The sequence below is a fragment of the Centroberyx gerrardi genome, chromosome 8, assembly GCF_048128805.1.
Source record: "Centroberyx gerrardi isolate f3 chromosome 8, fCenGer3.hap1.cur.20231027, whole genome shotgun sequence".
NCBI classification, from domain to species: Eukaryota; Metazoa; Chordata; class Actinopteri; order Beryciformes; family Berycidae; genus Centroberyx; species Centroberyx gerrardi.
Window position 1 is genome coordinate 30,139,975 of NC_136004.1, and position 12,674 is coordinate 30,152,648.

Below are 12,674 nucleotides of genomic sequence, written 5' to 3' on the forward strand. Positions count from 1 at the left end.
GCAGCACATTTAATAACTTATACACCAATTGTAACCAGTTATTTAGCTTTTTTAAATTTTTAAATAAACACTGATTGTGCTGCTCTTGGCCCTAAGACAGGTTTCACACTGGTTATTATTGAGTCAGTGGAATATCATGGAATTTTTTGAACTATATTCCAGACAAGGAAAGTCAGGGAATTTGATCAGTTCTCCTGGAGGCAGGCAGCGAATTTTACAAATGCATCAAACTTGTTTTCTCACATTCATTGTAACTGAAGATGGTTTTCAGCTGTTTTTCCTCACAGCTAGTCCAGCTGTAGTAGAAACCAGACTGTTTATGAGCGGAAAAACAACATATAAAAACCAGGAGGGAAGAACATTTTTTAGGTCACGGAAGCACTCCGAATTAGTTACAGCTGACTTGGTTAAGTCATGAAAAAGTCATGGAGCCACGGTGGGAATCCTGCCAAGAACACCATGTGTGAGTCATAGTCCATGAAAAGTGTCGGTTTGCCGTGCACTCAGAAACTCGGTTATGTTAACTAGTTATTTCAGCAGTACAGCACGCATCACTATCTTGATCCTTTGTAGGTACATGTCCATGATGGGTAAGGGTTAATTGACAGTTAATAGTTCATAAGTGCATCACTGTCTGTCTGTCTGTCTGTGTCCAGTTTGCACGAGGCCATTATCCCCCGAGGAGCGAGACAAGGCCAGAGCCAGCTGAAGAGAACCTGCAGCATCTTCGCCTACGAAGACATCAAGGAGGTGCACAAGAGACGCTACCTACTGCAGGTCAGTATGCACACAGGAACACATGCACACACATGTTCAAATTCAGACATTTGACTGACACCGTTATGCAGAGCAACTTAAAAAAGCTGGGGTTAGGTTTCAGTGCTGTAAGTCACAATGACAGGATAAACACCTCAGCTGGGATAAAACCAAAATGTTCTCTCTAACCACTGGGCTATCCTGCACAGATGCCCACCAACATGACGTGTTTATTATGCTCATGTTTCATTCACAAACTTGCTTTCTTGAGTATAAAATGCCTGTAACAGCCGTCCTGTGTGTCGTCACCTTTCAGCCCATGGCGGTGGAAGTCTTCTCAGCAGACGGGAGGAACTACCTGCTGGCCTTCCAGAAGGGAGTCCGCAACAAAGTCTACCAAAGGTACTGAACCAAACATGGATACGCATATGGTCCTTGTAGAAGTTAAACTCTTGACTGCATGTTTGCTATTGCTGCTCTTAAATTTCATTGCTGGGAAGAATTGTTTGAAAAAAAATCAAGTTTTGTCCCATTTTCAGTTACAACAGATGGTCTGGTAATTAGTTAAGAGACACTAGAGATGTGTTACATTTGTCTCTACAGCATAACAATCACAAATTAATTATCAGTGTTAATGCAGGATGGATTCATGATATATGCAGAAAGGAGGATGTTTACAACGGTTACAGCTGCATGACATTGATAGAAAATCCCCAAGCAGAGGTCACAATATTTCCACTCTGAATGGATCATGACAATACCAGTACTGTTTATGTCATCGCGTTACATCGGTTTATGTGTTAATCAGTTTATTTACACACACAAATGATTAAAAACTGAGAAAAGAAAGAAGAAATCCACTTAGCAGAGACAAAGAGGCCCTGAGGAGCTTATAAAAGTGTCTCACAGAAAAAAATCTAAACAACAGACAGGTGAATTGAGCAACAGAAACGCAACAACATCAAAACTCGCAAAGAGAGAATGGCACACATACCAAATGCATTAACAAGTGAGGGAAATAAAATGAATCAAAATCACCCCAGTGCAAGGAAATGTATGTTTTTAATACTATCTTTTGAATGTTATTCCTGCAGGTTCTTAGCGGTGGTGCCCTCGCTGGCCGACAGCTCGGAGTCGGTCTCGGGACAGAGACCCAACACCAGCGTGGAACAGGGGTACGACCTCCTCCTCCTCCTCCATCCATCAGCACGGGACAGGGCGCTGTTTCCTCTGTGTAGTGTTGTCTGTTCCACTGGGTCTCAGTCTGGGACTTCATTACACCTCAGGGGGTTGGAAGAGCATTTTGTGGGGGGGGTTGTGAGATGATTGATAGAATTGATAGAAACAAAATTATCTGACAACTCCCTGGAGGGTCCTGACCCCCAAGGAGAGAACCACTGTCTTAGCTTATGAAGACCATCCTGAGAGGGAGTGGGACCCCGCAGAGCTGTTATTGCTGTAGCATTGTCAATATGTTGCATTGTCATCCTATGCAGCATTGGGTGTTCAGAGATGATTTCAGTGGCTTACAACATTATTTATGGAAAGATTTCTCCTATTTCTCATATACATACAGCATTTGTTATCTTGTTTTTAATCATTTTTCTTGTTTTTCTAGCCTATGGGCTTCTTCTGTACTTAGTCGTAATTAATAGTTAAATGGCCTAGAGAAGCAAAATAACAAAACATCATTTGGTGTCAAAGTACTCTCCATCCTGCATGTTTACGCGTGCAACAAGGGGTTTGTGAGTGGGGGGAGGCTTTGTTTTTGGGGGCTCACAAGCTGAACTACTGATTTATTCTGACTGATCTTCTCCGTCCTGCCGTCTGTCAGGTCGGGGCTGCTGAGCACGCTGGTCGGGGAGAAGTCAGTGACGCAGAGATGGGAGGTAGGAAGCCAGGACCCATTGGTTTAATCCTGCTGTTTCTCATTTTTAAGTTCCTTTTTATTGCCTCAAATCCAGACACAGTGGAATTCATTTCAGCGCAGATGAAAAATCGCTCTAACATTTACAACCCATAAACTTCAGCCCAACATAAACAGAACTGATCAGCAGTGCAAAGTGCAGCAGTGTGATACATACAGTATATCCAAATCCAGACCTCACTGATGTGTTTTTCCTCCCCTCCTCTCTCTCCGTACAGCGAGGAGAGATCAGTAACTTCCAGTACCTGATGCATCTGAACACATTAGCGGGACGCTCCTATAACGACCTGATGCAGTACCCCGTCTTCCCCTGGATCCTGGCCGACTACGACTGTGAGGTAACAGACCGCAAAACACACTGGAGCGTCTCAGTGGGGCTGCAGGCACAGAATATTTTGTAATCAATTAATGTGTCAAGTATTTTATCGATTAATTAGTTCTTTCAAACTAAATCATTAAAAAAAAAACTTTCCATTGGAACGTTTCACAGAGTATGAACAGGAATTCATTATGACCAAGCTGAATTCAATATATTATAGCTTGAGTCCAGAGCTTAAATAAGATTTGCTTGTATAACTGCTGCAATTTAACCACTTGTATTTGTTAATTCATGTTGTTTTTATGTTATTTTATTGTTTCAGTTTTTCCTTGTTTTTGTGGTATCGTTTTACAGTCGGAACAATGATGCATGGGCTGGTATTAGTACCAAAAATCTAATTTATGGTATTATGAAACCACTAATGAGAGTTAATAGTGGTTAACACAAAGAGCAGTCAGTGGTGATACCAACATGTTTGTGTGGTTTTGCCGACCAGGAGCTGGACCTGAACAACCCCAAGACGTTCCGTAACCTGGCCAAGCCCATGGGCGCCCAGACCGACGACAGGCTGACCCAGTACAAGAAGAGGTACAAGGACTGGGAGGACCCCAACGGTAAGACCCCCAAAGTTGGGACAGCACACTGCCTTTACTGGGTGTGGAGTCAGGGAGATTATTGTAGTTCATTTTATTTCAAGTTAATGACTAAGAAAGTCCATATGCTGGGTAAGAAAACGGACATAAAATAATGCTTCTCTGGTGCGTCGATTTCAAACGGGCTTCATTCAAGAACCAAAAAAAAGGGAAATCTGCACTCTCAAAAAGATATCTTGATTTCTTTTACATGTTTCAAATAAAAAATACACAGCTTGGTAAACTGAAAAGGGGAAAACGTTGTCTTTTCAGTTTGTCAAGCTGTATACGTACACATATGTACACAATTTTACCAGACACTTAATGGGACCGCCAAATGATGGTTGGTTACCATGGTTATAAGGCTGTTAGACAAACTTAACAGCCTTGAACAGCCACAATTAACCAGCATGCGGCTTGTTTCTGGTGTTAATTCCCTACACTGTATTGACCTTTTAGATGTAGAAACACTATTTTAGTGTAAGGCACCCGTAACTCACCCGTTATTCTGTGAGTGAGGATTTGTTTCCGCCCAGATTCCTTGATAGTTTCACACCCTGAGTACACATCATTTTTAGTTTCATCACTAATGTTATCCTTAATAAATTGCCGGCACACATGAAGGCTGTGTTTTCTTGTGCTCATGTCCCTGTGCATGTTCTTTCGTCGCAGGTGAAACCCCAGCGTACCACTACGGCACCCACTACTCCTCCGCCATGATCGTAGCCTCCTACCTGGTCCGCATGGAGCCCTTCACACAGATCTTCCTCAGGCTCCAGGTCCGATTCCTGCTCAGTATCCAACCCACTGACCTGCTGGTCATCTAGACTTTTTTTTCTTGTTTTTCTTCTGACATGAGATGTTTTACACAGGGTTCCCACTGGAGAGAACTGTATAAATTCTCTGGGGAAGTCAGGGGCAATCAGGGAATTTTATGTATTTTTAAGTTATACATTTCACAGGAATATACTAGTTCAGTTGCATTAGGTGGTGGTTTTCAGCCCGATTGGAATGAAAAACAGACTGTTTACTGAACTTTCCTTAGCTGAAAAACAACATTAGCAAACCAGGAAGTGACCTAACATTTTTAGGTTATGGATGTGCTGCTGTCTAGTTAGGGAAAGCTGTGGGAAAATCATGGAATTTTACATCAAGGCCACGCTGCCACCCCTGTTTATTTGGGGTTTCTTTGTCTTAACCTGCACAGGTTGTATTTCTTCTCTTTATCAGCTGCAGTCGTGTGCAAATAAACTATACCTGAGAGCTAAATGACTGAGATTAACATGCATTTTGCCTCTACAAACAGACTTTGGGTTAGTGTCAAGTCAGAAAGACGCCAAACTGTTGACGTTCTCAGCCAATGATTTGGCATGTTTTACATGTCTGTGTCTGGACTCAAACTGAATGTGAAACATGTTGTGTGTGATTTACAGGGAGGTCACTTTGACCTGGCTGACAGGATGTTCCACAGTGTGCGTGAAGCCTGGCTCTCCGCCTCCAAACACAACATGGCCGACGTCAAGGAGCTCATCCCAGAGTTCTTCTACCTGCCTGAGTTCATGCTCAACGCCAACAACTTCGACCTGGGTCAGTGTGTGTGTGTGTGTGTGATGGAGGGGAATGTGTTTTTCATTCACTTTCCCCACCCAGATTTGTCCAGCCAGTCTGGGATTTGAACTGCCAACCTTCTATAACCTCTAGGCTGCTATCACCACCCAAGACTGACTTCATTGAAACATTCTTAATTTGACAAAAAGGGAATCACATTGTTTGTCACAACTGCCTTCACCACACCACCACGCCTTTAACACACATTTTTACTAAAGTTGTAAATACATAAAAATGATTGAAAATTATGAAGAGCATTCAAGTGTTGTCCTGGAAGATACTGGATACTGGGTAGTGACAGAAGATAAACTTACCAGCCACAGCTATAGATTTAGCAGCATTTGTCTGGTGGCTGGAGGTAATTTCCCACCTCGATACTAATGTCTTTTCCCCCCTTCTGTTTGTTGGTGTACCAGGTGCCAAGCAGAACGGCACCAAGCTGGGCGACGTGATCCTGCCACCGTGGGCCAAGGGAGACCCGCGGGAGTTCATCAGAGTCCACAGACAGGTAGGGAGTCAGAACAGTCGGGGGGGCAAACCACCATGATGGTAGAGGGACGACAAAATCAAAGACTGTAACGTTATTGCCTCTTTTCCCCGACAAAACCCCATCGCTCGCTTCTCGCTGGTAACATTGTGTTACCAATGGCATGAGAACTGACCATGGCTTGAATGCTGAAATGTTTGTACCCTCCTCCTCTCAGCAATGAAAATAATTATTTCTGCATAGTCGGCAACTTTAGGGATCTTTCTGAGGTGGGAACCCTTCATAACGCAAACTGCGGCACTTGATTTGAGTCTGGAGTGCGGCGAACACGGATGACCTTGTGTTTTGCCCTCCCACCCTCCCCAGGCGCTGGAGTGTGACTACGTGTCGGCCCACCTCCACGAGTGGATCGACCTGATCTTCGGCTACAAGCAGCAGGGCCCGCCGGCCGTGGAGGCGGTCAACGTCTTCCACCACCTGTTCTACGAGGGCCAGGTGGACATCTACAACATCAACGACCCGCTGAAGGAGACGGCCACCATCGGCTTCATCAACAACTTCGGACAGATCCCCAAACAGGTCAGCTGCTGCTACTAGTACTACTACTACTACTAATACTACTACTACTACTACCACTACTACTACTACCACTACTACTACTACTACCACTACTACTACTACTACTACTACTACTACTACTACTACCACCACTACTACTGCTACTACTACTACTACTAATACTAATACTACTACTACTACTACTACTACTACTACTACTACTACCACTATTACTACTACTACCGCTACTGCTACTACTACTACTACTGCTACTGCTACTGCTGCTGCTACTACTACCACTACTACTACTACCACTACTACTACCACTACTACTACTACTACTAATACTACTACTACTACTACTACTACTACTGCAACTACTTCTACTACTATCCCTACTACTACTACTACTGCTGCAACTATTACTACTACTACTACTACTACTACCACTGCAACTACTTCTACTACTATCCCTACTACTACTTCTACTACTACTACTACTACTACTACTACCACTACTACTATTTCCACTGCAACTACTTCTACTACTATCCCTACTACTACTTCTAGTACTACTACTACCACTGCAACTACTTCTACTACTATCCCTACTACTACTTCTAGTACTATTACTACTACTACTACTATCCCTACTACTACTTCTAGTACTATTACTACTACTACTACTGCCACTGCAACTACTTCTACTACTATCCCTACTACTACTTCTAGTACTACTACTACTACTACCACTGCAACTACTTCTACTACTATCTTTACTACTACTTCTAGTACTACTACTACTACTACTACTGCCACTGCAACTATTTCTACTACTATTCCTACTACTACTACTACTATTACTACTACTACTACTACCACTGCAACTACTTCTACTACTATCCCTACTACTACTTCTAGTACTATTACTACTACTACTACTACCACTGCAACTACTTCTACTACTATCCCTACTACTACTTCTAGTACTATTACTACTACTACCACTACCACTGCAACTATTTCTACTACTATCCCTACTACTACTACTTCTAGTACTACTACTACTACTACCATTGCAACTACTTCTACTACTAATCCCTACTACTACTGCTACTACTAGTATTACTACTGCTACTTCTACTTCTACTGCTGCTACAACTACTGCTAGTTGTAATAGAAGCACGACTGCTAGTAATGTTACTGCTACTACCACTACTACTACTACTATTAGTATTACTACTTTTACTACTACTTCTCTTAAAAAATAAACAATAACTGTACTTTTCACCAGCCAACTAGGTTTTTAGAATAGAACAGAGCCAAATCAAGGCTGGTTACTTGACAAACAAAAATGTACCAGACTTTGGCAGGTGGTTGGTGTTAAATTCCCACCTTGTTTGCAGGACATCAGTAGTTCATCTCTGACTGCCGGTGTGTGTGTGTGTGTGTGTGTGTGTGTGTGTGTGTGTGTGTGTGTGTTTCAGCTGTTTAAGAAGCCTCACCCTCCCAAGCGGGTGCGCAGTAAAGCCAATGGCGACGTGGCCAGCGTGCCTCCCAGCTCCAACAGCGACAAGATCTTCTTCCATCACCTGGACAATCTCAGACCGTCCCTCGCACCTGTCAAAGGTACAGCACACACTCACACACAGACAGAGACACACACATAAATACACAGACAGGCTGATACACTCGCCAGTAAAGTCCTAACTGTCCCTTTATCCACCAAACATTTGTGTCTGCGACGTATATTTGTATGTGTTTTACAGTTCACATTTACCTTTTGAATTCTATATGCTGCTTTGTGGATGTTTTTATCGAAAGTGCCTTACATTAATTTTCAGCCTAGGTGACCCTGGCAGTGTTAGTGCCGTGCTCTACCCATTAAGCTGTACAGGACCGGTTCCCTAAGGTGCAGAAATGCCTTTGGACTCGGGCAGCGCTCACATATCACTATTCCCCTCCAGAGCTGAAGGAGCCTGTGGGCCAGATCGTGTGCACCGACAAGGGCATCCTGGCCGTGGAGCAGAACAAAGTGCTGGTTCCCCCGTCCTGGAGCAAGACTTTCGCCTGGGGCTACGCCGACCTCAGCTGCCGCCTGGCCAACTACGAGTCCGACAAGGTCAGTAATGTGTATTCTTATGGGCAGTGGGGGGAAGGAAGGGTAGAAGGACGGAGGGAGGGAGGAAGGAAGGCAAAGAAACAAAGAAATAGTTAGATAATTATATCCAAGGGGCCAAATGATGCAAAAAAAAACTTTTGCCCTTGTCACTTTTGTACTTAATATAAATAAGTATATGTCCTTTTTTGCATCAGTTGGCCTCTTTTGGATTTTTTTCCTTTTTACATCAATGTGTGAGTTCATGCTGGATCATCTGTCCATTATTTTTGAACCCACATACCTGAGACAAACTTATATCATAGGACATAGGACTTATATCAGCATGTTTTCTCAGGGATTCTACTTTCACCTTCAAACATATCTGATTGCAAATGGTACAGCAGGGCAATGTTTCCCCCTGCTGGTAGTTTAATAAGTTTCAGTTTGTACAGCAGTAGTCATTGCAGAAGTCTCCCACCATGCATTTCTGTCTTGCATTAGCACTGCAGTCTGTGGATAATTCTTTCTTGAGAATTATACAGCAGAGCCAAATTGGCAAACTGCACTTGGTTGGCGGCCGGTGTTTGAAATGAATTTCCCATCCTGCTAACTAACCAGTCCCTTTTCTCCCACAAACCGAACGGACCAATCCATCTCCCCTCCCCCGCCCCCCCCCCCCCACACACACCTCGTGACCGACCAATCCCGCGTCTGGTTGCAGGCGGCGGTGGTGTACGAGTGTCTGTCAGAGTGGGGTCAGATCCTCTGTGCCATCTGTCCCAACCCTAAGCTGGTTATCACCGGTGGCACCAGCACCGCCATCTGTGTGTGGGAGACGGGCACCTCCAAGGAGAGGGCCAAGTCACTCACCCTCAAACAGGTAAACACACACACACACACACACACACACACAGGTTATTTTTCCTGGATGTCACCCATTTTTCACTAAGTAGTTTGAGGCGGTGAATAAAATGTCGAGGATGATTTGTGATTAGTAGTTTTGCAAGATGTTCCAGCTCTGAAAAAGTACCATGCTGCCAAATTTTACAAATGGTATTATACAGCGCTGGAACTGTTTCACACCCAATCACCAGCTGGCATAAAATTTACACTCACAAAAAAAACAACACAGCCAGAAAATCTCCAGATAAATTAATATAATTATGTGGTCCATTTGTTCAACTGTGCTATTTTGCTGCAAACATGCAAAAGAGCAGCAAAAGAGCAAGTTGTGTTTTATATGTTCAACAGGAAAAACTTTCTGTAATTTATGTTCCCCCTTTTCAAAAGAACTATCAATGGCTTATTTTACTGTTACAGTTTTAATCTTTTTTGATTATGGTATGGCATCAAAGCCCTAATACCCGGGCAAATATCAGTACAGAAGTGAAAATGTGTAGAATTCAGAAGCTTGCATCAAAGAGCTGCAGTTTCAGAAGATGCTCCTTAACTTACTTTAATCATCTTGTCAAGGAGAATATAATGTTGCATATCTGGGTTTTTTGTTTGTTTTTTTCTTTGGGCTGAGTAATGATTTTAAAGACATACTGTAGATCTGGTTTTGCCAATCAAGCATGTGAATTAAAATATAGAAATATACCATTGCAAAGTTTAAGTTGTGCTGCATCCATGGCCAAATTTGGTCATTTTAGTTCAAGAGAATATGACTTAACGTGTCTGTTTTTTGTCCCCATTGCGTTGCGCTCTAGGCGTTACTGGGCCACACGGACGCCGTGACGTGTCTGACGGCGTCCTCGGCTTACCACATCATCGTCAGCGGCTCGCGGGATCGAACCTGCATCATCTGGGACCTCAACAAGCTCTCCTTCGTCACGCAGCTCAGGGGCCACCGGGCGCCCGTCTCCGCTCTGTGCATCAACGAACTGACGGTGGGTTGGGGGGGACGATCGCTCACATACACATACACACATTTCTCCTTTCCTCCTCTGGATGGAAACAAACTCATGTTTATGTTTACATTTTATATTTGGACAAGTGCTAGGAGAAGAAATAAGAGCTGAGGAGAGAGGTAGAACAGAAGAGGTAGATTTTTTACTTCAAGACAAGAGCTTAGCAAGTAGAAGAGGAAAATATGAGAGAAGAGGGTGTGATTCAGGGGGGAGAGGTGGTGGAGAAGTATATCTTGAGTACATGTATCACACAGAATAAGACTTTAAGAGTTTTTGCTCCAAATGCAGAAGAGTGGAAAAATAATTGTTCTCACGAAACACTGAAGCATTTCTACATAGTAATAATTTAACTGAGTTGTGTTTTGTGTGAGAGGAAATACCTTCTTTTTGATGCAAAGAAACACATTATAAAGTGTGTGTGTGTGTGTGTGTGTGTGTGTGTGTGTGTGTACAGGGGGACATTGTGTCCAGTGCGGGGACCTACATCCACGTGTGGAGCATCAACGGCAGCCCCATCGCCAGCGCCAACACCTTCACAGGCCGCAGCCAGCAGATCCTGTGCTGCTGCGTGTCCGAGATGAACGAGTGGGACACGCAAAACGTCATCGTCACCGGCCACTCCGACGGCGTCGTCAGGGTAACCGTCCGCCCGCTTTGATTTCACAGAATATTGGTTGTCATAGCAATAATACCCTAGAAGGCATTCTTTATTGGGATTATGGCCACTTTGGTGCTGCTAATGGTATTCGCTGCAGGTATTCAGCTCAACAGTGTTATAGCTTTTATGCAACTTTTACTAATGCATGTGAACCGTCTCAAGTTTTCTCCACAGTAGTATATATACATGAGAATAAAAAAAGTTAACAAGAACGATTACTGACTAACTTCCTGATTGCAAGACTTAGCATAGGAATAATCAGTCAATCAATCAATAAATCAATAAAGAACAGCTAGATGTACTGAAGAACTAGCATTATAGAAATTTCACTGCTACCCACCAAGTTTAAGAGAAAATCAATAATTTCGAGATACAGCATACACAAGGTGGAGAGGTGTTTGTAAAGATATGTAAACATTTCCTTTGGGGGGAGCTTAACTTTTATCACTTCACTTCTGTGTTTTATAATTGTGCAAATAACTAAACATAACTAAACTATGCTTAATTAACACCTTTCTTGCTGTAGTTCTGGAGAATGGAGTTCCTCCAAGTCCCAGAAACCCCTGCTCCAGAGCCAGTGGAGCCAGATGTGCCTGACTGCTGTGGTGAGGAGAAGATTGGTGAGTCCCAAACATGGCAAACTAAAAAATAACTTCACAGAATGGTTGGAACGTGATTACCAATACTTAGCCACCATGTTGGAGTAATTATAACAAAAGGAAAGATAGTAATGTGATTATTTATTCCTCCTTGATAAAACAAAGAAAATCCCATTTCTGCACAGTGCTATGGTGTACAAATTCTACTATAAAAGGAAAAAAAATCTGGGAGGAAGGGATGATAATGTTGCGATTGTTTGTTTTGTTGTCACTCCTCCAGCATGGTGGCGTGTCCCTCCTAAACACTCTCTAAACACTTTCTAACAGACCTCTATTGTCCTGCCCTGGTGTCTTTCCTGCCCTCCCTTTGGAAATACTGGATCCCACAACACAGTAAAAACTAGGAGATCATCAGGAGTTCCTCTTAAGATCTAAAGGAAGCCAATAAAGCACACACATGTTCCTTATGAGGAAAAAATAGCACTAAAGTGTTCCTCCAAAGTCCCACATTAGTTGTGTAACCTGTCGTTTATTAAATATCAGGGTTCATAAACCTCTTAAGGCTGCTCAAAGGCTTCTAGGCTATGGTCAGACTGCAGGCAATGATTTGTTCTTAAAATGTGGTCTTTAAGGCTGAATGTCACACTTTCATTTACAAGTGACCAGATTGGATTTGTGTTTAGATAGTATAATCATTTGTTGTCATTACGACGTTGGTTGTCATAGTAATGACACAAGCTACTGAGGGTTTCTTTCAACAACTCTGGGTGCAGCAACAAGACAGCAACATGGAAGTTTCACCGTTGCTTATTCAGACTGTTTTTATGACGGCATTTTCCAGTCGTGGCATTCAATGAACTGCCTCTTTTCGCAACGTGTGACGACAACTACGTGACAGAAGAGTAACAGAAAAAAACTTCTGATCCGAGTAGACAGACTGCAGAGTTGCATTTTCAGAGATGTGATTTGAATTGCGTTTCAAACTACCTACAAATGTGGTTTAAATCTGGACAGAAAAGATCCGGGGGTTTTTGTTGTTTTTTTCTGTTTAGACTTAGAGAAAAATGTCCAACCCATATTGGATATGTGAAAAATTTGAGCTGCTTGTCTGACCATGTT

At 42.9% G+C, this 12,674-nt stretch overlaps 1 protein-coding gene across 1 annotated transcript in view; it reads left to right on the plus strand.

The window, feature by feature from the left end:
- The window catches only part of wdfy3 (WD repeat and FYVE domain containing 3), a 139,357-nt gene that overhangs the window by 113,953 nt on the left and 12,730 nt on the right, over positions 1–12,674 (plus strand). The window contains exons 48-63 of the mRNA XM_078285324.1: positions 657–777; positions 1,073–1,158; positions 1,851–1,931; positions 2,591–2,645; positions 2,902–3,021; positions 3,499–3,616; positions 4,307–4,413; positions 5,068–5,221; positions 5,659–5,750; positions 6,096–6,308; positions 7,775–7,916; positions 8,255–8,409; positions 9,110–9,268; positions 10,098–10,277; positions 10,753–10,935; positions 11,483–11,580. Of these exons, the coding sequence (XP_078141450.1) occupies positions 657–777; positions 1,073–1,158; positions 1,851–1,931; positions 2,591–2,645; positions 2,902–3,021; positions 3,499–3,616; positions 4,307–4,413; positions 5,068–5,221; positions 5,659–5,750; positions 6,096–6,308; positions 7,775–7,916; positions 8,255–8,409; positions 9,110–9,268; positions 10,098–10,277; positions 10,753–10,935; positions 11,483–11,580 (2,064 nt within the window). The remainder of the gene's footprint in view (positions 1–656; positions 778–1,072; positions 1,159–1,850; positions 1,932–2,590; positions 2,646–2,901; positions 3,022–3,498; positions 3,617–4,306; positions 4,414–5,067; positions 5,222–5,658; positions 5,751–6,095; positions 6,309–7,774; positions 7,917–8,254; positions 8,410–9,109; positions 9,269–10,097; positions 10,278–10,752; positions 10,936–11,482; positions 11,581–12,674) is intronic.